This window comes from Acromyrmex echinatior, chromosome 6 (assembly GCF_024713525.1).
Source record: "Acromyrmex echinatior isolate Ae372 chromosome 6, ASM2471352v2, whole genome shotgun sequence".
Taxonomy (NCBI): Eukaryota; Metazoa; Arthropoda; class Insecta; order Hymenoptera; family Formicidae; genus Acromyrmex; species Acromyrmex echinatior.
Genome location: NC_141857.1, coordinates 5,086,535 through 5,114,405, shown reverse-complemented (window position 1 = coordinate 5,114,405; position 27,871 = coordinate 5,086,535). Strand labels below are relative to the sequence as shown.

The window sequence follows — 27,871 nt, the reverse complement described above, 5'->3', positions numbered from 1 at the left end:
TACTTGTCTCGCAATGAAAGGGGACGAGAAACGATTTGATTCTCAACTAGAAAGATATATCTCGTTATTTTGAAGAACGTTGGAATGAGATTTCTTTAACGATGCACATTTCTCGTTGGAAAAGAATAATTATGAAAAAAATAACTATTAAAAAATTATATACTATAACCAAAGAGATACTATAAATAAATGATTTTAATTTTTTTTCCATCGACTAAAAATCAGTCGAAATAAAACAAGTAAATTATTAAATTTTATATTAGGCTGTAATCAGATTGAAATATTATTCCGGTTAGGATTCCTGATTTTAACTCTTTACGCGTGTGAGATGTATACAAGATGTATACCATAAACTAACTCTCGGTGGGTGGACGATAAGAGAGTTACCACCTTGGTAAACGAACGCGCACCGGCCACCACCGGCGGTGTTCTCTCCTTGTACCTTTCTTATGTTGGACGAGATCTTTATTTCGTCGTGAAAAAAAAAAAACATTTGTCCGCTAGCTTGTACGCACGCGTGTGTATGCATGCGGAGCGTGCTTTCTCTCGCGCTTTATCTCCCTTTTCTCTCACTCGTCGTGCCGAGGTTAAAAGTTCGCGTGTCCCTGTCTCCCTTGTCGTGGACATTGTGTGTACAGGGAATCCTTATTCGCCTGCGGCGTTTATCACAGGAGGACAGATCATTCGCTGGACTCGCCCACGCGACCTATATCGATGGTGAGCATCGGTGAACGGTATTCAAACTGAATGAAACGTTTTTTTTTTTATCTATGAGAATTACATTACACGCATTATTCGGTCGAAAGATATGTTATTTGATTATATAAGATGTTTTTTAAAAGTGACTTGATAAAAATTGCTTGCGATCGTCATTGCTTTTAGGTATCGTATTCTGTTAAGGTACACATTAATCAAGATTTTCGCAATACATCTCGGATGTGAATTAGCGAAAAGAAGTTTATGGATACACGTACTCTTTTCGAAAATTATTTTTTATTATTATGTATTACTTAATTATTTTTTAATTATTATTTATTAATTATTTCCTCTTTACACGGTTACATTTTCCCAAACGAAATGTTGTTTTATTGAATCGCCGCGCGTGATTTCTTTTTCTTTAACCTCGTTTCAGTTTTATCTTTCGGTTACGTGCTATTGGAAAAAGAGTAGACCGCTAAAGCGCGTCGAATCGGCGAATAAATTAAGACTAAGTTATTCTGGTCTTATTGTTAGTCAGAAAGAATCAGTGCTGAGATAAATTTTCCTATTCTTAAAACCTCTGCCAGCATCTGTATATTTAAGAATCCGAATCTATACATTTTTACCCTCATGCGATATCATTTATCACTATTTCACAGTTTTCATTTAGTTACGCACGTAAAATAGAAATATATCATTCTGTACATGAACGGAACGAAATTTTTATTTATGCGCGAGCATATTTTAAGTAGTCCGAGTGAGTATGTTAACAATGCTTTAGTGAAGAAAGAGAATCTTGAAAAATCTTTCTATCTTTTTTTCTTTTTTCACTTTTTTGTTAGAGAGAGAGTAAATATTTGTTATTCTTTTGTACCATTGTTATACTTGTCTTTCTATGTAATATTCAGATTTCATATTTCATGCTAAGCTATTTATGTTATGCTTATGAGTGGATAAAATGTAAATCGAAGGAAAACATTAAGAATTATGTAATAGTAATAGCAAGATTTGACTGTAATTTGCGTTCGTCAAAAATTCTATTGATTTCGGAAAGAACTTATTGATTGTTAACGAATAAAATTCAACTATGAAAATTCTTATGTGTCGTAAATTTGATTTATCAATGAAGTTTTGAGCTTTCGTCAAAATTTGTATTACTGCCCATGCAATAAAAAAAATAGTAACTATAATATCAGTAGTTAATGACGTATCAGTAATTAATTACCAATAAATAAAAAATTAGATTCAGTAATCTATTTAAAAATTATATGTCTAAAAAGGGAAATGTTAAATACATAAATTTTGCAGAGAGTAATGCATTTATGATCGCGCAAATCTTGAACAAACGTTTCTTAATTATATAATTGTTATTAAATTCTTTATTTCCGATCTTACATGACGCCTATACAAGCTTATACCAAAAGAGAGAAAGAAAAAGAAAGAGAGAAGTGTCAAGTTATTCATGAGACCAAACTGCATGATGATAGTGTATGGGGTGGAATATTTTAAACTCTGTGCTTTCTCTCTCCCTCATGGCGTGAAAGTAATGCACGCGAGCCAGAACGCTTCTCTCCTTTTGTGTCACGACGGATGAACCGAGACAGGACAAAAAGCAGCACGTTTTACTTCTCTTTGCTACAGGTAAGAACGTGGAGTCGACTCTTACTGCCGTGTAGCATCGTTCTTTTATAATTTGAAACGACTCGCCCGTACCGGTTCAATGAATAATCATCACTCAATCATCATAAACTGCTGTCGAGTGGATGGATTAAAATAGGGCGACCATATTTTTTTTGTGTACGATAAAAAGATTTGTGGCGTGATTTTAATTGCGAGTTGTTTATGTTTTCGTTGAAATTGATTAGTATGATAATTAATCAATCAAAAAATATAGAGAGCAATTGACATTGTATCGTATCATATAATTATTATATGATACGATACAAATATATCGTATACGTGATACATTTGAATAAGTCTGCTATTTTTGGCAATAGAAAGAAAAAGAGGACACACATGAATATTTATTTTTCTAATAAAATTCAATAGGATTTCTTTCTTGTACGATTATTTGCAAAGAAATATCTAAACAATAATATACGCTAAGAAAAAATGTATTAAATTTTAATAAATATTTATTTGAATAATGCCAATTAAACATTTACTTACAGTAAATAAATATTTACAGTAACAGAAATGATCGTCAAATCAATTTAATGGTTCTTGCACTAAATAACTGTAGCTTTATATTTAATAAATATTTAGTTGATATACTATTAAAACAAATGATTCATTAACATTTAGTATATTTTTTCTGTGCATACATGCGGGTTACAATAAAATTAACAGCAATTTTAAAAGTCGTAGATAGCAAAATATGACATAAAATGCGTTGAAGACATCGATGCAATGAATGATTTTTACTACTCTCTAATGAGAACAATCATTAAGGCGTAATGTTTATAATTAACGACGAGTTTATAATTAATGAACGATTCGACTTTAACGAAGTTGCAATTTAGTTTTTGCATTTACGTTTTTTTATGTAGAATCAATAGTAATGTTGGATTTCATTTAGCAAAAATTTGATAAGAACTTGCACGATTCCTATTTCACTGTTAAATTAAATTCGATCAGTTAGCACACAAGACAATTAACCAATTACTTATAATTAAGACACACATCTTCACTTAATATTTATTCGATCTGTGTTTGACCATTGAATTTGCATTCGAATTCACTTCGGAATGTCTTCACAGTTGTTTTTTCGAGGAGAAATCTTGTTTCTTAATGATACAGGATTGATATTTCTTGACTGATCCCCGGACAAATAATTATGCACGATTTTTTTTTTCATGTAATTATCGATTCATGCTTTTAAGATTTATTAATAAAATTTTAAAATTAAATTTCTTAAGTTTTGAAAGGTTCCAAAATTGTTTTGTAAATTTACAATCATTTGCTATTTCTTAAATTGCAATTATAAGTAAATAATATAAATCTATTATTGTTAAATATCAATATCTATATTTTGTCATTAAATATCCTGAATATATATATAATTTTATTAGGTTTTTAAAACCTGTGATTAAAAAAAATTATGTAATTTTCAGGTATCGGCAGATATAGACATGATACACGTGGTAGACATGATATTAAAAAAACATTGATCAAGATTCTTGTCATGTAGGCATATAATGTATTTAACACGTCATATTATGCGCACGACACTCGTGCGAGCCGCAACAAACAACGGGGGGTCGCATCTAGTATCAGAGTTAGTCTAGAGGATCCGTGGTTGTATCTTTAGAGTGTTAGTTACATTAAACTGGTGATTTATGGCTGTTCGTGTGCTCGATGTACACGTAGCGTGGCACAAGACTCTCACCATGTCACGTGTGAGCAGGTACATTACATGTATCTAGCAATAAGGTCCCTGTCTGCAACATTTTGCAGCGTTTGGCGATAGTGAACTTTGACCTCCAATTCAATATTTCGTCACATGTCACAAACTAGATAGTTTATCAAGTTTTATCAAGTTTTATCAAGTTTTCATATGAAAGAATTTACATTAACATCAAAATGATATAAAGAAACGTTTATTAAATAAAAAAAGGCATACATACACACACAGAAAGAATGATTTTTTGTTATAATAAAATCTAAAAATTTTGCTAGAAACAAATCTGAAAATAATTTTGTTTGGACCAATCAAAATAATTATGCAGGATGCTCAAACTGGTTGTTAAAATATTAAAACTTTTTGCTATTAATTATTATTAATATTTAAGCATTCTGCATGATTCTTTTAATGAATCAACAAAATTATTTTCAGATCTACATCTAACTAAATTTTTGTGTATTTCAAAAACCATTCTTCCTGTGTATATACATTTCAGAGAATTTTATTTTTGGAATTGATATACAGCGAAATCGAATTCAAGTAGCGAAATTGGTATAGAGAATAGCGTTGAAAATTCAACAACTAATTACTGTAGTTGAAAGTATCATGCAAACTTGTCGTGACAAGGTTGAGGGTTAAACCCCTTACACATATTGCTCGGGGCTGCAGACTCGCGCATAGAATTACTCACGACGTTCGCGTGACATTGTAAACGAGCGGGGTATCATCGCGCTTGTTATTACAAACCGCGCGAAACTCGTGAAGATTGAGTACCTGTTATCGAAAGAACCGAAAAAAATAATCTTATAACCGCCACTCTTCGAGCGTTTTCTTGGAAGGTACTTATCGTACACCGTTCCGATGACCGGTTACATCTTAATAAGAAGGGCAGCAACGACAATCTGTGCGAGTTCATCGTCTTGCTTCCCTCCCCCTCCCTCTCCCCCTCTCTCTCTTTTTCTGTCCTCGTTTCTATCTATCTCTTTCTCTCGACTCACTTGCACATCATTATTAATGGCCCCGGTCGACTCGTTGGCGATTTTCGCAGAGGCACTTGTCCACAGCAGCGGTCAACGGGGAAAGAGATACGGGCCGACGATATATTAATTTATTAACTAGTTTATTTTTATACGGTTTAAAGAGGTCTTATATCCACAGACGGTGAGAGCCTCTGGGGACTCGAGAGCGAGCACCCCAGCGTACCGGTCCATAACTCAATCCATACTGGGATCCACCGTGCCGGTTGCCGTTGGCACTTTTCCACACTAAAATACGCTGAATTATATCGATCCCGTTCGTCATCCCGCCGCACCTTCATTTCTCTGCCTTCGGCAGATAAATCATCGCCAGGCACTAGTTCGGATGATAGAGAAAACGACTCCCATTTAGTTTTACATGGAATTTTATCTTGCATCTTCCTACACACGGCAATATCTAATAGTCAATTACTATTACAAATCTACACGTATACAATCGAAATTGCTAATAACGGCGAATTATAATGGTTACACTGTGCGTGCGACGCGTCCAAGTTTATTTTAAACGTAATCACGTAGTCAGATACATAAGTATACGATTGACCGCAGTCTCGTAATTATTTAAACAGACCCGAGTACATAATTTGATTTTGAATAAATATCAGTTCCGAGAATAACCGAAGGATATCGTAAAAGAAATGCAGCAACATCGACCGTAAATTCTTGAAAACGACTCCTCTTTCAGTGGTTTTCTCTGTAGACACTCTCGCACGCATTATCTAATCTAATTATTTCACTGGACAGTAGATATATAGGTATTGTACATGCCAGATTTACTTTCCATGGATATTTCTGCAAGCCGGCAAATTCTCAAACAATCTATCGAGCAAATTAGCGGTAAGATAACGTTGACAGAGATAAATCGATTCGCGTTGTCGCGCGATATTATATATAATTATTATATATAATTAGTTTGTGAAAGCTAGTTAATCGATAAATACGATATATAAAAAATAAATACAATATATATCCGCGCGTGCCCCTTGAAAGGCTCTATTATAAAAATAATAGAGCCTTTTTTCTTATTGTTTATAGTGCAGATATTTAAAGTCTCCTCAATAAATATTGATCTTCAATTTTCAAAACTAACATTTTTCAAAACAAAGTAAAAAGGTTCTACTGTCTGAACATCTTTTCGCACGAAGAAATCGTGCTTTCTATTGCTTGTACCATCGTTACTTTGTACATGCGTGCGTATGTGTGTCGAACCCGACATGTGCGCTATTTCGCACGGTCATCGACGCGATATAGCTCAATATGAGTATACATGGACGCGGAACAGGAGAATGAATGCATCAACTGTGCACCAGGGGAGGAACCGCAAGCCGGCAGGCAGACAAGCGGGTAGGCAGGCAGGCAGGCAGGCAGGCAGGCAGGCAGGCAAGCAAGCAGGCAGGCAGGCAAGCAGGCAGGCAGGTAAGAAGAAGGTAGGCAAGCGGGCAAGCGAGCAGGCAGGTAAAGACAGGTAAAGGCAGGTAGACGCAGGTAGGTAGGTGTGTCCATGCCAGAGCGCCGAGTGTGGGCCAGTCCAGTTATTTGAGACGGATAAGAAGTTGAAAAAAATGAAAAAAACGCGTACAAGCGCGAGAGCGGATATAAGTGTACGGAAGGATGAAGAGGAGGAGGAGGTTTGCAACAGAAATTGATAGGACGCTACATTAATGCAGTATCTTCGCCAGTGTTATCCAAGGGTTGATAGGGTGGGAGAGTGAGGGAGAGCAGAAAAGGATACATTCGGTGTCTCGTACGAACATCAGCTCCTTCGCGCTCTCTTTGTCACTCGGCTATTTCTCCCGCTTTCGCTTATCGCTCGTTTGCTACGCTGTCCGAATAACGTTGTCATGCGCGAAATAATATTAACCCTTTGGCGAGTCGCAGGTATTCGCATGGAATTACTTGCTGATAAGAACGACAGTTTGACGAGATAACGATTTTTGGAAGATTTCGTTTGCTATAAGCAGCTGAGTGCTTTTAATTATTGGAAGAATAAACGAGAGAAAGAAAAAGAAAGAAAGGGTAAAGGAGAGGAGAGAGAAGGGGAAATCCCTCTGTAATTTCTCGTGATGACATCGATGGGTCAAGAACGACGTTCTCGCTTGATTTACAACGGATAATATACGGTCCATCGTCCACGTAATGGATCTCTTAATTACGTCGTTTCATTTAGACGATTAGACGATCGCCGCCTACGTTTCCTCGGATCTCGAAAAGTCTCCCAGATAAATCTGCCTAATTTATGAAAATGTATTCACTACGAGAATTCATTTGAGTGGGCCACGACGTCTCGGCTTTGAGCAGCGTCGTAACGAGTTTTCAGATCGACATCGATCGATGCACCTAATTATATTGAATTACAATCGTATCCGTTATATCATTAACATTTGACACGCACGACACGCGATTGTAATTGAATCACAGGTGGAGAAAAAAATGACATGAATTTATGTTTATCTTAAAAATATTTTGACATTCAGAAATAAACTCCTAAAGGCATCTGTATTTAATTTTCTTTCACGATATAAATAAATAAGAATTATCTTCAAAGATCTGAATGAACGCTTATGTACGATGCTACCAGAAATTTATATTCTGTTCATTCATAGCTTTTTTTTTTTAATTAGCAACATAAATCTTAATCACGACTCGACGGTTATCTCCATGTTGTTTGATAATTTTGTTCGATGCGGTTTTAAATGTATCAATCGAACTTTGTTTAATTTGAGACTTCTCTGCTTCTACACATATGCTCGCAAATTACATAGAATACATAATGCAAGTGTTTTAAGAGCAGGAAAATATTTTAAAGCATATATATCGCTGCATTTAGCTTCGGCATGTCGAGCGGCCCCGTTAATTTCACTAATTAAGTTAGCAACTGACCGCCCTGCCTGTTCCATCTTGTATCCTCTCTCCCACTGTCTCTTATAAGCGTTATTTATACTTTTTTGCGCATTAATTTCTGGTCTTCTTATTTCTCGTCCGACTTCCTCGCGTCGCCGCTTATTTTCTTTCTCTGCTTTGCGTCTGTGTCGTCGAGCGTACGTAAACGTTTTCGCTCTTTTAAAAAACATACCGTATGGGTTTTCTTCGATTTTAAATTCTATGACATTTTCAATTTGCTGATGTGACAACAGTAAAGATTTTAATAAATATTTACACGTATTTTCGCGATGTCACGTCTACAAAACGCACTCCGTCTTGTGTAAACTTTAATAAAAAGGCAGTGATGGTCATTAATTAAAATGCTAAACTCGTAATTAGTTGTTGCATACATATTTGTGACGTACGCAAATATCTCACGTAATCATAATGTTCTCTCCAATCTCTTTAGCAGGATTTTACAATGTATATATACGCACTTTATTCAGCGTGGAATTCCAGAAGTCACCCACGAGCCTCTCGATGATGACAGACGAGGCTTGTACAATGGCAAGAGTACGGATAACAAAGTACGATCATCTCGTTGCGCGTCGTAAATCATATTGTATTTACCAAGCTTCTCTGATTCTTCTACCTCGGTGGTTTAATCCGTTCGGTTAATCATGAAAAATCGCTGACTTGTACCATTACGAAGCGCCGCGCTGTTACATCTGCTCTTCTTCGCATACAGGACGTTTTAAAAGCTCTTTTATTAGAAATGGAAAAAAAATAAAATAAAAAATATCTTGGTCTCTCAGAGAAATTATTACAATTGTAATTAATTTTTCTTTTAATGGAAATTTTTCCCTTAGTTGTATTCTTTCTTTTTAAAATCTAAAAGGTTCGACGAGGTCTGACATCTCGAGATGTAACACGCTATACATATAACTGAGTGATATTCCTTCGATGTGGGACATTTATCCCCTCGACTCACATTTGTAATATTTAATGCCGAGATGACAAATGTGTCGCATTTAACAATATTTTTGGATCACATATCAGCTTCCACTCAGGGATTATCTTGTTCTCGAATATATTTCGTCGTTTGTCATCGAATCGATCTGTCACTACGATGCGCAGCTTGTTGATATTAAGTTATTCCTTTCCTCATAAAAAATTAAGAAACGATTAAAGATGTCTGCTCATATATCGAGCACATTTTTAAATAATTATACTTTGCAAGAGACTTTTTCTCTTTTAACTACAGATAAAATAACGATGAGATTGTACAAGTTTAATCTTATTTTAGAATACTGAAGTTTAGAATTATTTAGAAAATTGATTTGGAAGAACATATATATTAAAGAATATATATGTATATTAAATATGTTTCTAAATATTAGTTTTTTTAATCGCCAAGGACACAGGATAAACCTGGTGTTCGAACATAAGTTATGTACTTGGAGTGCAAGTTGTAGTCACGATGAAATGGTAACACGAGAAACCAGACCCTATTTTATACCGGAATGTGATGTGTATGTATGTATAGTCCACTACCACTTGCCATTCCTCTGATTTCCATAGTGATAAAAATGCGCTACCACGTCTCTCATCCGTAAAATTCTAACGCTATAAAAATTCTGACACAGCACTGCCGTAAAATGTCTCTTCGAATTAGCGTTAAAGAGATCTGAATAGAACTTAATTTAAGAATTTTCGATTTTGAGCTTCAAGAGAAAAATGAAGGAGTTTAATATTTTTATCAAAGGTGATTTTTGGGTGAGGTTTTGAATATTGGCTTAATATTACCATTAATCTTTGGAATACTAATACATTCTTATTGGTTTTATTAAAAAAATAAGAAAAAAAATGATATATAAGAATATATATTACTGAATATTAATGTATATTACCAAACATTATTTTTTTATTAGTTTTTAAAATAAAACTATGAGCTCTAAAAATATTTATGCATGTGAATAATGTCCGTTTTGATTTATTTAAGCAGAATAAATGAAAGAATTAAATATACAATCGCTGATCAATTATTCAATAACTACACGAGAGTAGTAATTTTCATGGTAAAATAGATGGAGAATTTATTAATTTAGTTCTGAAATTATATTTTTAATCGTCGAACCTTCTATAATGACAGAAAACCGTTTAGAATGTAAATGAATAAATTGATGACAAAGTACGAGGATATTAATGAAAAGATCATTAGTGCGGTATGAGTGCGAGTCTAATAGAATGCGGGAATGATGTAACAGCCATGTGTCTTCTTTAACTCGTAATATATGTACTGGATGTTCCAACACGTACGCGACTTACTGATACATAACAGGCAGTAAGCTATACTACTTTATGCGCGCGTTCAAGTGACGGATTCTCATATATCCAAACTTTTCTTTTTTTACGTTTTCAATTGCACAGCGTTTCTATTGCGGATACTTGAAACGTTAACTGCGCAATTTCATCCTGCTACCTACTACTTTACACAGGTAGGAGAGCCTTTCGCGGAGCGAAGAATACAAGTATCTTATACGTATGTAGCATCCACGATATATTACGCGGCGTAATAAATACCAAGTGCTGGTGACAGAACAATTCTTACCCACTACCACCACGTGGCCGAAGACCTGATCGTTGGATACGTGGGAACAGTTCCAACGGTGATGTCGGAACTGGTGCCGGCACTCGCGCAGACCCAATGCGGCGCCTTCGCCCACCGCCGGCATCGCGTGCGGCGCTTTTCTGCACTGCTCGCGCTGACTTTTCGCCAATCCAGGGATGCGGCTGCAGACAGCCGCGCCGACCACCACCGCTCCGACCACCCTGGAATAAAGAGATCCGTCGTGAGAAATACATACGTGTGAGAAGATAAATAACCAAATGTTTCGATGTACGTGTAGAAACTATTTTAATACGAGAATCTTTAATACGAGAGTCTGTATTTTTAAGAGGAAGGATTTTTAACAGTTGCCATAAGATATTATAATTATCTAGCTTTATGTTTACCTTTTTCTCGTAAATGGGAAACATGAAACATATCTTGTTTTTGTTAAATAAAATCAGAAACGAGAACTTGCATTAAAAAATTCTTAAGAAGCAAATGAAAAGTAATTAAAAATTTCACGACGATTTATCTTTACCGCCTTAACTTCGATATCTTGACGAGTAAACTATAAACGGAGCGGTTAACAGGTGCTAAAACCGATTCGATGACAAGCTGAAACTTGATATTCTCAGTCTCCTGCTGGTTCATTGCTTAATTTATATCCTATAGCGTTTTTCTTAAGTATTCTTTAAGAAAAGTGATTATCTGTATTTTTAATTCTCTTTTTTTTAAGAAAAGAAAGAATAATAGAAAGACTAGAGACCGATACATCACTTTGAAGATGATTTATAAAATCGTGCGATTCATCCATCATTCCGAAAGAGCTATAAATATACCCTTCATTACGAACCACTTACGATTCTGTTATTCCTTCCCGATCAGCAATGAAATATTAAGGCGCTCTAAAGTACTCGAGGGTGAGTTATCAAGTACTGGGTCGGGGTGGGATGAGGTAAGAGAGTATCAGGCTTCAGAAAGGATCGTAGAAGAGAGGAGATGTAAGGCGAGCAGGTTGAATTTCTGAGAAGCATGAAATTGCGACGATTACGCCGTGTCCCCAGGGCGAGAGATATTTGCATTGGAATGCATCGCGCTGGATCTCGCAGTGGCCGCCGAATCTCTCCTCGTGGCCACGTGGTGGGACAATCTGTAAGATGTCCTGACGACGAACATGAGAAGAAGGGGCGATGGCGTGCCGCCGTGAAAACGAGCCGGTCCGAAATCGCCCGGAGGGATTTCGTTCCTCGTCACGTCGCTTTCGCGAGGCATAAACGAGAAAGACGTTGACGCGAGGGATCCCGTCATCGTTCCCTTCAAAGATTTGGCATGCGCATTCATGATTTCTCGTTGACGGGAAGATGCAATCGAGCAAGGGGCTTGCCGAGATGGAAAAAAAAAAGAAAGAGTAGAACGCTCCACGTCATTTCTCATAATAAATACGAGATAGTGAGAAGGGGGCTGCTCGTTCTTCATGTATTTGATTCCAGTTACGTTGTGACAATGGTCGCTGTGTGTATTGGATTAACTAGAGATGCGCTAGAGAAATTAATTAGAGATGCGATTTGCAGACAAATCTGACGTTATCCAATTGCTAGAAGGCGATAAAGTTAAACGTAAGCGGTTACGTTCTCCTTAATTACGTGCTAGGTACGTTACTCGTTAACCTTAATTAAACACGAGTTGCACCATGACGATGCCCCAAAGGCATGTCATGGACGGACAGGTGATAGCGGTTACTCATTTGTCTTCATTGCTTCCTTACTTAGTTAAGATGCACTTTATCACGATTATGTCTGATGAATTGTTACAGCACTTGTCTTTTGACGAAGAAAAATTGACGATTCTAAATTAATAATTGTTTTTATGATTTTTATACTTATATTCCAACTTTTATTTTTAAATAGTCTAATTAGTATTATTATATTTATACACAATTTCGAAAAAAGTAGCTTTCAGTTTTCATGAAATTTGCTGAAAATTTCTCAAATGATTGTAAAAGAATATATGAAAGAATTTTTTTATACAAATGAAATTAGTTGAGATAACGTTGAAGTAGTAAGAGAAATTATTTACAGGGATTTACATTTCAGAGTGATAAGAATAAAAACAAGATTAAACAAAATCGATAATTACACTTTGTTGTATACATTATTTTGACTGAATTTTTATTTACGATAAAAAATCTTTCCAAATATCTGCTCGAAAATATTTTGATGAACTTTTACAAAAAAAATTGTCCTTTGCATTATTATATTAATTAGATTATGTTGAAGACTATTATTGAAGAGTGCATCTGTGTCTTTAGTATGATGATCGAGTAAAAGAGAACAACGGACTCGCGTACTTATGCGCAGCAGCAATCCACACGTAGTCATTAGAGCATAATGTATAACATTACGCCCGTCTCATACGGAGGCTAATGGTGTGCTATTTGCAACAGGGTTCCGCAGCACCGTTCGCCATCGACCGTTAAAGTTGATGTCAGGGCAATTCCAATTATGTACCGTTTATTTCAATTTTTACAAATTTTCAAACATTGTTTTTGTAATCCAATGAAATTAAATTGTTTTCTAAAACGATGTATTTATAACAGATACACTTTTTAATTAAGAAAAGTTTATATACTGTAAAAAAATCATGACAACATTGGACATTTAATATTCCAAAGTAAATTATCTTCATATCGAAAGATAATTAATGTGCTGCTTTTATATGATCAACTACCGAAACGTTTTCTGAATTATTTAATATTACTCAATTTCTTCCAAACAGTTCAGGCGTTTTAAAGAACTATAGAAAAATGTGAATGTGAATGCCTTGAAAATAGAGGAAAACTGAGGGAAAATAATCAGGCTGACGTGTGTAATATTTTGTGTAATAAGCTATCAATAAGCTGTCGTTAAAATACCTTCGTCGATACATGTGTATAGAGGTCGTATATTCTATCCCTTTTCCCGTGGAAAATTGTGTATCAATTTATAGTAGCAAAGAGCCTATTAAGCATTATTAGTTTCAGTTAAGGCACTCCCTCAAGACTAATTTTCGAGTAAGAAATATTGAACCCCTTCGCGTTTACGCTCGCAAATGATATATAATCTAAAATGTAGCGCAATATTTGCAAGCATACTAATACTCCAATCTGGTTTTATTCCCTGGTCGATTTTACTTTGCACGTCTCAATTTCTCGACGCCGACATTTTTTGATAGTATGAGTCACGATCCACTGATTCATCTAGTCGCGGTTACATTTTTTAGAAACAACTTCTGTGTGGTTAGCCGCAGAAGTCAGAATGAGGGCCTTTCTAGATAATATCAGCATACAAGGGAAGGGTGTATCATGTAGTTTTAAAGCGATAAATTATTTTTAAAAAAATAGACTATAATTAAAAACTTGAAGAATGCAAAATGATGAAAAAAAGTAAAGTATACCCGTAATCATAATGCAAATTTTGATTTTATTATTACTTTTGCTCCCACATATAGGAATGGGTGACTTGACACAAATCCCTCGAATAATCTGTAGTGGTTATAGGTATCTGCTAATGCTGTCTTACACGCTAGATTATAGAAATTGACATAGAAAGATGCATAGATACGAGAATATCAGTAGTGCACGCCTTGGCGCTCTGCTTCGATGATATCTTGATAGCGTATGACACCGCGGGGGTTCCGTAGTCGAGAATCTTGGGTATAATACAACGCTGCATCGCTTCGCTTACGTTAATAACTGTAAATCTTCATAATGTCTTGTGTGATGATATCGAAGATGGTATCTGCAAAATGGTCATCCACTACGTGCGCCTTGTAGAAATGAAAACTGCGAAGAAATCTCTATTTTTACAAAAAATTGTTCGCCTTCTCGGCAACAACAAAACTACCGACGAAAATTTAAATCGAGAGAGAGAGAGAGAGAGAGAGAGAGAGAGAGAGAGAGAGAGAGAGATTCAATTTAATAAATAAATGAATAATTTATTTTATAATAATAGAAAATTCCTTTGATAATTATGTATGATAAAAGCCGAGTGTAAACTTTTCAAATAATATTCTAGTTATCGAGATAATAGATAGTCACAATTTTTTCGAGTTTCACTTACATTGTAAGGAGATATTGCAAGGCGTGGATAAATACTATCTGAGTGATCAATTGCATTTATCGCAGGGTATACTTAGGAAAAAGGAAAATGAAAGAGGTAGCAGCAGACTTAATAATTGCTGAAGTCCCTATACATCAAAATCTGACGTAGCTGGATAAAACCAAGCAAGCTCGGTTTAATTAATGCGATTATATCGAGGATCTTTTATCATTCACACGTTGTTTTAATCAAACGGTATATTGTGCATTTTTAATATTTGCAAAATAAATCGTGTTAATTATATTAGTAAATGTTAGAGTGAGTGTGACAGTAATATTCTAACGATAAAATCAATCTTTATAAAAGTAGTAGAAGATTATTTGTGATCACTGTATTTCTATTATCAATTTAATCACGGAGTGATTAAAAATTATAATTATTATTTTTGTAATTATTATTGTTTTATCATTATGGCCTTATTAATAGGTGTTTCGAAATACTTAAGAAGAACAATATGATTTGTTTGAGTACAAAGTTAATCGATATAATTACATTCTCTCTTAGATTTTGCGTTATTTCACTTTGCGTTATTTCCTTTGCATAGATTTTTATATATTGTCACGTTCTTGCTAAAAAAAATGCTTTATAAAAACTTATAAAAACCTTATTGTCAGTTCTGACACGTTCTTTCCATCATAAAATCTATGAGGAACAAGACGTATGTATCATTCCCTTATCTAGTCCGCAGATTCATGACTCACGATCGCAAATACGAGATATGTGAAATCTCTCCCGCGTCGCGAATGATGTACGTTTAACTCTGTATACGAGAATGTGGAGGTCGCGATGTACAATCTTCAACGAAGAATTAATTATCCAAGAATTATAATTATCTAAGAAAATATATTTCAACTTATTTTAATTTCAAATCAATCTTCCTTTTCTCTTCTTCATGAAACTTGTGAATTCTCCAAGTCATTTGAAAAATGCCATTGCATGCTTTTTTTTTACTTGAGAGATAATGTTTCATTGCGCAACGCTGTATCAATGATTGTCATTCTGACAGAATTCATTCAACTTCACGCTCGAAACGAGCCATTGTTGCTTTATCCGTTTGTCCGTTTGTCCGTCAGTGTCAAAAAGACACTCGAGATACACACCGCCGTGGGTCTGAGGGATTCACAATGTGATGGACGCTTATCCGACATGAAATCTTTGAAACACTTTTTTTACGGAGACACCTCGGCCGGTGGGTCGCTAGTTAGATGCGTAACGCACTCCGAGTTCCTTTTATTGGCGAGATTTCAACTCGACGGTCCATGGCGAATGGGTTTCGAGTACTCGATATGCCGTGACTAATCGAAAACGCTGGAAGAATACCTGCAGGGGCGGATTTACGCTTTATAATACCCGTTCAATTAAATCTATAATAAACAATCTCAGAAAGGTCAACATTGTAATCTTTTATTCATTACAAGTATTAATTGAACACGTCAAACAATATACTTTTGTATCTTTTTCATTTTTATTACTTCCTATTTAATTTTCACTAAAAGTGAAGAGAGAAAAGAGATAGATTTTTTAATTTACTTAATTTTATCATTACTTTTTGATTCATAAATAAATGCGTTCCTGTATATCCCCGTCGTACATGTACGTTCGTTGGGATAGGTCTGACTCGTTGCACAACAATAGTGCTCGCCACAACGATACTCAGAATGCTTTCGCTCTGGTTACGATGACTACTTCGTCGAGATTCGATACGCCCATTCTCGTTTCTTACTATGGAATTAAACGTGCCGCAGGGACGTGACTTACAATGTTACTGGATCGACCTACGATCCTCCGATAGAGTGATTCCCTGCGGTTCAAAGAATCGAGTCATCGACGAGTCATCGATAATCGTTTCTTGATAGATCTGTAATTGCCCGTGTTCATCCAAATTTTTTTTGTTGTTGCGTATATACGAGGGTACGAAAAAAGTTCAAAAAGAGATCAATATTTTTTTTGTTGGAGAACGTATGGCGTGATTGAAGATTGTAACGTTAATGGTATTTAATTAGCTTCGTAATTATTCTCTCACGAAATCGTTTGATATGAAACACGGGAAGCACATAGATTTTTCTTAATCGCCTTACCTCACGATTCAACTTATCTCGGTACCTTTTATTGCTTTCCTCGACTTGCTTACGTTTAAACCAGAGTAGTACTTATCTTAATACGTCGATTTAACCGCTATATTTCATCGTATCGACTGCGCTTAGTGATGCAAGTGACTCGTCCGTTTATCGAACTCTCTCTCGTAAGATTTACGGCGCTCGTGCTCAGGAAAGTTGAAAAGGAAGTGGGAAACGTATACGTGACGACTCGTCGTGATAGTTGTAATTAGCGGAGATCGCGCTTTTCCGATGAAGTTACAGCGATTTACGCTGATCTAAGTTTAATCCATAGCGATAAGTCGGCGGATGGATACGACTTGATCGTCGCCGACTCGACGATTCAATGCACGCGCGCGATACACGTAGATAAGAATTAAGAATTTACTAAGTTGCTCGCCGTGAATACGTTGTATATGCGTGGGTCAGAGCTGTTACCGCTAAACTGCGTGTGCTATTTTAGCGGTCAGTGCGCTAAGCAGGTACACGCTTATACACGCGCGGCAAATTGTATCGTTACGTATCTGATTCTCATATTTATAGCGCGCTTATTGAATCCTCCAGATTTCCTATATTGTATATATAGCTGATATGATCGCTCTTATGAAATTAATAGTTGATTATATATAGCTGATTATGAATCTAATAGCTGATAATTTAAAAAAAAAACTTCAATAAAAATTTAATTACTTTTTTCAAACCTAAAGAAGAAAATAATCATGTTTTGGTTTTTTTCAGAGCTTCGATTTGGAGACAATTGGAGAGGGGGAGGAGGTCTTGGAGAGACATCGGGCATCGGTGGAGGAACTTTGTGGTGAGTATTATTTTTTGCATAAAATTCCTTTTCGTTTTTTTTTTAATTGTTTTGAAGATTTAAAATGAGAAAATAATTAGAGAAAAAGTTTTTTAATATTTTATAAAAGTTTATTCTTATAAAGATTTTTTCGGAAATGATATAGTTATTTCAATAAATATCTGTTCGAAAGACGAATAAAAAATGTCATTGATACATAATAATAATTATTCATTAAAACATTGACTATTTTAAGCGTTGCTGTAATTTGAATTTTATATTGATATGTTACAGATCAACGTAGTAAATAACTCCACTGTTGCGCATCGGTCGGTGAGTGATAAGTATTTTTTTATCGTAACGATGTCTATGACAGTTCATTAAATATGTATCAACTGATGTTTTCTCTACATATATATGCATTTAATTACAATCAAATCGATAAAATTAAATCAATATTACACTTCATAGATCCGTTGCCTTAATAAACTAGATAAAGTTTAATTATTTAATCCTGGAGCATCATTATTCATCTGTGTATTTGCAAAGATATTGAGAGTTTATAAAATTTTATATCAACGCATCATTCATAAGTATACATAAATGGCATAAATAATACGAATTCGATTTTGATTTTAGAAATACTTTACTTACATGCGCGCTGTGATTTTGCGAAATTATAAGATAAAGTTGTAAAATGACTATTTTAACAAATTTTTAATATTTATGTATCTATAATATATAATGCGAAAAATATTATTATATTTTTTAATAGCATAATTTTATTCTATCAAAATGAAACATCTCAAACAGTTCGTTGTTTTACGAATGACTTTTATGATTCTCGTGATGATTGTCCTGTACGCGCATCACATCTGTCGTTACAGTAAATATTACACGTAATACTTTTGACGTGTGTCTCGGCACTGTCTTGAATTCCGGCGTTCCAATGTCGTTCCATTCCGCACAACGCTCTGAAACTCGTGTACGGTGCGTCGCGTAGGTTGTCCCGATGCACATGAAGAATCACAGACACTTCACCTTCCATTAGCATTGAATACGATTTAAATTAACCCTACGATAGCAAATTCTTTTGGATATAAAAGGGCGAAAGGGAACAACGATCGAATAACGATAAAATGCAGATTTTTTAATATTCACGCAGTAAAATGGCATCATCATAGGTTTGATAAATTGCAGAAAATAAAACTGGTGAAGTTTTCTTATGATCGATTGTCTTTTCTCAATTTTTCTTTGTCATCTGATAATTTTTGCGTAAATAGAATCGTATATGTATATTCCGTCCTTGTTCCTTCAATTATAATTTTTTTTTCTTTCACTAATAAGTTTTATTTTTCTCACACGCACAACTTTATTATACCTCCATCTTCTCATTGAATCCTGTGTGTAATACGATACCTAACACGCTAATTATATCAGAGTGCTGGTCCCGATATTACGATACTCCGCTAATTGTGCGCTCTGTATGACCTTGTTAATCGATAATTCGTTAAATTAGCTACTCTTATTTAAATATTTTTACGTTACAACGAATAGCAAGTTACCGCTATATTATTAAAAGCTATTGTGAAAAATTACATAATTATATTTCTAAAATTATATAATTATTTATATAAAAATAACTTATGTAATTTTTAATGCACTTATTATTTTTTACACCTGTTCTACGTTAAACTTTTATATTATGTGTATCTTAATTTAATATAAAGCATTCCGGAGAAACCGTAAGAGAAATACGTGAAGCACGTGACATGTTTATCTAAATTATAGGAGAGCCTTTCGTCCTAATGGTTTCGTTTTTCCTTTCTCACTTTTAAATAATGTCCGTCGCCAGAAAGTGTCCCATTGTGTTACGCGAGAAATCTGGTCTTGTGTTCGCGCACTCAAAGCGCTCATGTTATTGACCTGGAAGATATTACCGGATACGATTCGTAAAGGTTTAACTGAGAGGAGAGAGTCCTATACTTAGTCGAAGCTAATTAAAAGGATCCATCGGCAGACCACGAAGGGTGCGAGATAAGATCGGCGTTGACGCCATGGTGAGAAACGTCGCTGTCGGGCGACTTTTCTCGAAATAGGGGTGAGAAATTTTGTGGCGTTTCACATAAATTCTGTCCCGTCTCGTTCATCTCGCGGATCAGTATGAGATATCGATAGGATGACGTGTACATTACAGGTTTCGTTGTCTATGACGATAGTTCCTAACAGGATTTAATCAATTCTACGAAAAGATTAGTATTGCTGAAGTATAAGTTTATCTAGATATAGAGCTAAAAATAATTTTATAGCGTCGAGTGGTTTGTTCAGTGCGATTGACTCGCGATTTGTAGATCCGGGTTCAATCCCAAGAATTATTTTCGGATCTCTATATCTAATTAAATATTTAGAATATAAATACTTTCAGTAAAATAATTTTTAAATCATATAAAACAATATAGAACTCTAAGTATTAAAAGCATTAAAATGATTGTATAGGCCCTATACAATCATTTTATTGCTTTTAATACTAATTGTACGAATCCTATATTGTTTTATATTGATTTAAAAATTTCCTATATTGATTTAAAAATTGTTTTACTGAAAGTATCTAAATATAATATATTCTAAAATATTTAATTATATTTATAGGACATATAAGAATCGATTTAACAAAAATGAGTGTAAAAATTATTAAGACGTCATATTAGAAATACAATATATTACATTACTAAATTTCGAATGAATACATAATTCTACAAGTTCTTACATGCTTCGGCTCTTGCATTGAGCTATCTTCAGATCATATATGTAGTAAAATAGTTAAAACATTTTTTTCGTACAGATTTTTTTAGTTTTAGATTTGATCACATATCTCAGCTTGCGGTTAAATAAAAATTCTTCATTTTTTTCTCCTGAACTTTGTGATGTCTATATTCGGATATCTGGATTAGGAAATAAGTAGTAGATGAAATGGTAAACAAGAACGGAGAGAAGAAGATATAGGGGTCAGAAAAAGGAGAATGGTTTACATAATTTCGCGATATTATCTGGGCGCGAACATATCTGTTGGTTTCTCCGGTGCGGTGGAGCGATCTGCGCGGATTCCCACGCGTGTAGCGGAGAGCTCGTCCAATTTCGAGATTTCGGGGCCGGCCGGGTTAAATGTTAACATGGGAATTATGCTAATCGCCGTGGTACCCTCGCCATTGGGACATTCGTCATCCACCGCAGTTTTCTGGCCGCTTTTTGCGGTCGTACGTACGACTTATACCGACCGTTGGCTGCGCGTACGGAGGTGGTCCAGAAAGACGAGACGTATTTGAAAGTCTAATTTTTTTTACGATTTTCATGCCCAAGAAAGATCGGAGTCTTCCTCCGGTAAAACTATTCCGTCCGTTCCGCTCGGCCTTTGTTTTTGCTCCCAGTTGCTGCACGCATGCCGAATTCTTTCTCTCCGCTTCGTTATTCCGCATGTAATGGAAATAATTTTTTATAACTTGAACCATTGCATGATTCATCGTTTAAAGTCGAGAACGATTTATGTAGAATTGTATTCGCAATTGTGTAATTATCTTTGCTTTTTTATAATGTTGCCAAACTGTGTATATGTAGATTTTAATTAAGTGAGATTAGTATCTATACCTTTTAAGATAGCACGCGTAAATATGAATACATGCAAATTAATATCTTTAGATACTTATTTCCATTGGGAAATCTATGTGCGGAGAAACGATGCGAGAAAAATTTACTCCCACGTACGACACCATACAGCGGACGGTACTACGATCGGGCGGAGTCTACTCGAGCGATCACCGGAAATTCATAACTTAGCATCAGACCGACGAAAGAGGGTTAATCAGCAAAAATACGAGACGCGTTTTGTCGCAGCAGAGGCACTCGGGAATGAGCGTTAGCTGAAATATAATTTTATGTGGATTAGCGTGGGATTGTAAATTCGCGCTTGGGAATCGTGCGCGAGACGCAATCTGGTCACCGACGATTGTGTGGACCATAATAATATGTGGGTACCACGCCCTCTAAAACCGATGAATCTGACATTTGACCTCGGCAAGGCAAAAACCAGGAAAGGCGATCTTCCCCTCCGACGCGTAATCTCGCGCGTAATAATTTTGTTAATTTTTTTCTTTCTCTTCTTTTTTTCAAACAAAAATATACGCGTGTCCGAGATGTGAATGAAATTCGTATTTTTGTCGATGGTCTAGATGGACTCTGCTGCCTTTGTCACCGCGGAAACCAGTTTGGAACTTTGTAATTCATATGTTTGCGAGTGATGTATGTACCACTTCTGCGAATTCTGCTTGCTTATTTCGCGATGAGGTCAGCCTCGCAAAGCTGTGCGATAAATTGGTGGACTATTATAACGGGGTATCAAGTCTTAGCAAGATATTTGATAACTATTAAATTTGAGCTAATTTATCAAAACTAAGATTCTATCCACTTACAGAGATTGATGACCGATTATCTTGCTTCTCCATTAAAAAAAAAAAAAAAACTATAGTCTATCATCCCTAAATCGGATTTAAGATTAAAATTAGGTCAACTAGTAGCATTCCTGATTTAGAATATTTAGAATATTTATGGTCAACCTCAGCGAGAATTTGTATGTTGCAGTAAATACTATTTAAAAGACATTCACGTGCTTTTGTGTGAAAAGAGAGGAGAAGAAAGTCTCTTTGCTCGTGTGGTATCGAGGTGTGCAGCAAGTGTGTCCCTCTCCGCGGTGGGCGTTTCTTCCGATGATCAGAGTGGGAGAGGGTGGGTGGAGAAGAATATAGGAAGAGAGGGACGGGGGAGAAAGACGGAGAGAGGAGAGAAGCGATTCAATTTATGTCTCGACAATGCGGCTTTGTCTCGCCAAATTATCATACATGAACCTATATACATAATCCCATGTACCGGCGCATTATCATATCATAGCCACGCATTAAAGTACCAGTTCCTCTCTGCCTCTCCTTCCCACCCGCCTCTTCTCTCGTTGTATCAAGAGAGGCGCCTATGTTTATGCGATCGACAAAAGAAATTGCGGGTCGCCTCATCGATCGAACGCCCCGGCACGAGATGCGAGGGTTTTGCAAAGTTACCTTTAATGTGTGACGCGCGCCAACACTTCCGGTACGCCCAAGTACGAAGATATGCAAAGTTCCGAGTGTTACATTTAAAAAAAATTGGAACACTATTTTTTCATAAAAGACGTATTGATAATAAATGTAAAATTTTTTTAAAAATTATGAAAAATTATATCGTGGTATTTCTGTCTCCTTTTCTCTCTCTCTCTCTCTCTCTCTCTCTCTCTCTCTCTCTCTTTGAATATAATATATCGGTGTAAATATAATACAATACTATATTCTTTTTATATTTATTTTCTTGTGTCACCTGGTTTGTATTGTACAAAATCTATTGTTCTATTGTAAGCGAGGAGAATATTAAAGTCATATATGTGACACGCGTAGTGAGCCAAATGAATTCTGCAAGTCACTGCGCGGCTTGAAGCAAGAATCGTCGACGAAACGACGCAAAATTAGAGGAGTAGGAGAAGCCTGGGGAACAACACCTGAGCGGGGGAGGGGAGGGGAGGGGAGGGGGCAAGCACCTCAATGACAGGGAAGATTTCTCAATCAATCCAGAGCGTATCTCGCGCGAGGCTCTTGAGAGACTTGAAAATCCGAGGCATTGACGTGATAATTACATGCACGTAGACCGTGTAATATGTTCGTCTGTCAGTCCTGCAAGAAAAAGAGCTAAAAAAGAGAGAGAAAGACAGACATGGAAAGTGAGAGAGAGGGAGAAAGAGGAAGAGAGGGCAGAAAAAGCAAGGGAAGAGAGAGATAAAGGAAGATGAAGAGAACGCTTGGTAGCATTCGGCTCTTGTGCTACCGCTGGATCCGCCTCCGGCCACCCACGACGATGATCGTCGTCGACGATGATCGGTTTAACCTCCACTCAAATCGGCCACAAATATTTCCATTTGCATAATAGAGATTATATATTATATGCGTGCCGGGAGAAATCTGGCATGAATTAATTTGCCTTTTTGCGAGTAAGAGCTAGTAAGAAATTTTTTGTTCCTATTACTAATAATCTCCAAGGAAATATATCCTGCAGTATTTTTTATACAAGGCGTTAAAAAATCATTTAGCATTTATATGGTAGTATAAGTATATAGTTTTATAGAAGGTATATTAAGTAAAAAAAGCCTTAGTGAATATAGATGGAAGACTCAACTGTTTCTAAGATATAAACAATTTTGTATTGTACTGTTACAAATCGTATTCTGAATGTTTTGATTCAATTATACACTTCATAATAAAAATTCGCCGGGTATCAATAAGTTGAATCAGATTGGATGGGCATTATGGGAAATCACCTTATTGAATCTGTAATTCTTCCAAATAGGTGTTACTTATCTCAATTTCTCTCTTTTTACATACAATACATAGAAGAGATAAGTCAGTATGATACTACTAAATAAAATTGTTTATATGAAATGATTGAGCTCTCGACTTATGTTCACTATGACTTTTCTATACTTTCAGTATGATGTATACTATCTACCATATAAATGCTGAATGGTATTTTTGAACACACTGTATAATTCTGTAGCCACGTAGATAAGTATTATATATTCTGAGCGCTTTTATTTTTAACGTTTGTTGTTTGTTGTTTTAACCTCCATCATTCTTAACGTCTACTTCTATTTTTTTACTATTTTACACGTGTCTGTTTTAAGTAGCGCAACAAGTCACAATATAACCAAAAACTGATTGCTGCAACCACATAAAAATACTATGTCATATTTTACTATCTAAATTGTTGCAGCAACCAATCTTTTCTTTCAGTGTAGCTGATTAAAAAGTGACCTTCGAGTATCATGACTTGTGTTTTGTTTGGGATTTTATTTGGCAATAATTTTACGCATGAGAATATGCTTATTAGTAGACAATAATATCGTATAATCAAGATAATATTTTCATTTCACGCGCGCGTGCCATTGGAATAAGAACAAAAACTTCGGAAACGTTAAGAAGAAGTTTAGCTCACACATATGTACGGTATTTTAGAATAAGCCGCTTGAAATCTCGTTTGACATTAGATTTATTTCGGCAAGTTCCGCGAAATCGTAATCAATGCGCGTGAATGTAGGTAGTGCCGATTGTTTATTAAGATTGGCTCGACGATGAATGCGTCGTGTCGCATAATATGTGGGACAGCGAATAAACCACGAGTGGCGAGTAGTCTTCAGTTATATGCGCACGAGTGTACTTACGTGGTATATACGTGTACATACTTATGTGCTTTATGCCAATGGGCTTTACAGCTTGCAGCACGTCGACGTGCCCGAGCAAGCGTGATAAAGCCGAAGGCTCGAGTTTAACGAAGCGCTTAATTCAAGGCATAACCTTTATTACCGATCGGAGGACGTTATACCTATTCACCAAGTCGCGATCGACAACGAAGAAAGTCCACGGCAGATCGAGTATATCCTTTATTATCCGCGGAAATAAAACAGCGCAATAGACAAGTAGGTGAGCGGCAGAGAAAGTGAAAGCGACGTTTGTAGCGTAGAAAATAAACTTTGATAAAATGTATTTGCATGGGGAATTAATATCGTATACATATTTATTACTAATAACGCTAAATTTCTATGATAATCTCTCATAGAGACATGATTGATTTCACTTTCTTGTCACTTCTCTTCGATTTAGAAACTTTAGCTTTTTGAAGCTTCGGTTCTCCGGGATGCGAAAAAAATATCTCCGACTAACCATTCAAAATTTTAATGATCTGTTTTTAAGTGCGTTTTTGAAAAGTATCTTCGGTAGGTCAAATCTTATGACTTTTTTTTTTTTTAGATAAGAGAGCACTACAAGATTTCAATTTCAGCAATTACAACAATATTTATCGATCTCCAACAAAACACTAGTCTAAAGCCAGAAATACCTAGCAAAACGTAAAATAATAACATATAAGTATTGTTATTATCTTACGTTCTCTATTGTGACTGGCTGATTTGCTTACTGCTTACGTTTTACTGCCTTACATTTTTCTATATATTTCTGGTTTAAAAGTGGCAATCGTGATTCATCCAAGAAAACATGCGTATCAAATCAGCTTGAACATGAGCTTAATATTTCAAGGTAGTGTAGTTTTGATTGAAGTTGTCTCCCGGCCATTGTAAACGGCAAAATCCGACGTAAGGTTGATTCGGAAGCGGATCACGTTAACCGGCGTGTCTTTTTGTGGAAGACCGCGATGCGTAGCGGGATGCGTATACCACAGAAATGACTTATGTGAACGACTCAATGTCTCGATAACGATCAGCTCATTAAAGTACCGCCGCAGACCGAAATACGGCTTATCGGGACATGACCGAGAGAGAGAGACACGCACGAGGATACGCACGAAACGTGGATGAGAGACAAGCTCGCGAATCACAGCTCCGAGGAACAGTAGGACTGACTTCACTGACTCGGGCGAGCGGCTCACGTGCAATAGAGTACACGATGGCAGGAGATAAATAGATAGCGTAGAGGAATAACGGAGGTCACGGGTCTGGCATTTCGGTACGTGTGATCGGAAGAGATACACTTGAAAGCGACGTGGGCTCTGGACGCGCGGTAGATTTAGATAGCAGCAAGGAACTCGTTGTCAAACCACAATCTTGCCATGTCTTTCACAATTCTCCTCTCTTCTATTAATGTTACTACTTTGAGAGACTTTGAGATATAATTGAAAAGCACAGGCAAGAGGAACAGGTAATAACATATTTCGACCATATTATACGATGTCTGATAAGTCTGAAGAAATCTGTTATTTCCTGTCTCTTTGTACTTTTTAATTGTGTTTTAGACTCAATACTGATCACTAACAATAATTTAATTCAATAAGCAAGAACTATGTTAGATCATTCTAGCAACATTACAGCAACTCATAATGTTGCTGCAATGTTATTGGAATGTTTCAATATGTTTCTTGCTTACAGGATTACTTTATATATCTTTCGTTTAAATTATTAATTTGTTTATCTTGAGAGACTCTTACAATATTCTACTATATAATATAATATATAAAAATGGAGAAATCTAATCATATGAAAAAAATCATTATTTTTTAAATTACGTTAATATCTTATAAAAATTAACACATATTATAAAAAATTTGTGTATACATCGTACATTGAAATTCTATATAAACATTACGCAATGCACCAAAGAAATCTCTCCCTTATTAATTAAATAAAATACGATTTATTTAATTTCTAAATGACACGATATTCCCAGAATATCATTAGCGTCGTAACGGAGTGATGAGGAAAAGTACTTGAAGATTTGAGGGAAGATAGGGAGGGAAAGGAAAGAACGCTTTTATATATTATATTATAAATATGTCTCATGACTATTGCGAACGTGGTTTGCTACTGGTAAGATAACCTACAAGTATTAAAAATCCTACAAGTATTTGCATGGTAGAAGGAGATGGAATATCGACGTTAGATGGTGTTGAAACTTGATTTACGATGATGCAGGAGATTTAATCAACTTCTATCGCGCTCGATAGAACGCGCAGTAGTGAGCAACGTCAACGAGAATGTCTTTACAGCTTTTCTGTTTCGATTTTATAGGAAAAAGTTAAGAGCGATATTCACGCGCATATAGCCGCGAATTCCGACGCGGGATAGACGCGAGGAATTTGCGGCTAAACGGCACAGTTAAAGATGCGATTTTAAAAGCATCATCGTCAGATCTTCAAGTGCCATCGTGGTTTAAAAGACCGAGTAGTGTTGTTAATTTCCCGGGAAATTTAAATCGTCGAGGAAGAACCTATCTTTCCCAGAACTTTTCCGAGGAAAGAACCTGGAACTGGGAAACATTTTTTAAATGTAAGTAATTATAGGAATATCAAATCCTTAGCACACATAAAATAAATCTGCACCTTAACTTTGATCTTAATCTCATCTGATATTAATCTCTTGAATGGAATGTAAAAAATATAAAATATAACAGCTTACAATAAAAAGGAGGCATAAATAATAATAGTAATAGTGACTATTTTCTAGCTAGGACACAGAACATTATGTTCCACTGTGTATAAGATACTTGTTGAAACGCAGTTTAGTTTCATAGTGTAAAACTAGAATGCATTGTAGTCTTCCATTCTTATTCTTATAATTATATTTAGCGTATCAATAATAAATTTATGATTTTTATTTAGACTT

The 27,871-nt window shown here is 35.6% G+C and overlaps 3 protein-coding genes across 5 annotated transcripts in view; 2 read left to right on the top strand and 1 right to left on the bottom strand.

The window, feature by feature from the left end:
• The window catches only part of LOC105153990 (uncharacterized), a 36,954-nt gene extending 9,961 nt beyond the window's left edge, over positions 1-26,993 (top strand). The window contains exons 2-3 of the mRNA XM_087406918.1: positions 17,583-17,658; positions 17,932-26,993. Of these exons, the coding sequence (XP_087263044.1) occupies positions 17,583-17,658; positions 17,932-18,021 (166 nt within the window). The 3' untranslated portion in view covers positions 18,022-26,993. The remainder of the gene's footprint in view (positions 1-17,582; positions 17,659-17,931) is intronic.
• Positions 1-27,871, bottom strand: part of LOC105153991 (Wnt oncogene analog 2) — a 61,261-nt gene that overhangs the window by 8,888 nt on the left and 24,502 nt on the right. For all 3 annotated transcript variants that reach the window (XM_087406911.1, XM_087406910.1, XM_087406909.1), the window contains exon 2: positions 10,613-10,833. In XM_087406911.1, coding sequence (XP_087263037.1) covers positions 10,613-10,833 — 221 coding nt within the window. The remainder of the gene's footprint in view (positions 1-10,612; positions 10,834-27,871) is intronic.
• Poxn (paired box pox-neuro) overlaps positions 17,951-27,871 on the top strand; it is a 118,081-nt gene continuing 108,160 nt past the window's right edge. The window contains exon 1 of the mRNA XM_087406908.1: positions 17,951-17,970. The gene's annotated coding sequence lies outside the window, so the exon portion shown is untranslated. The remainder of the gene's footprint in view (positions 17,971-27,871) is intronic.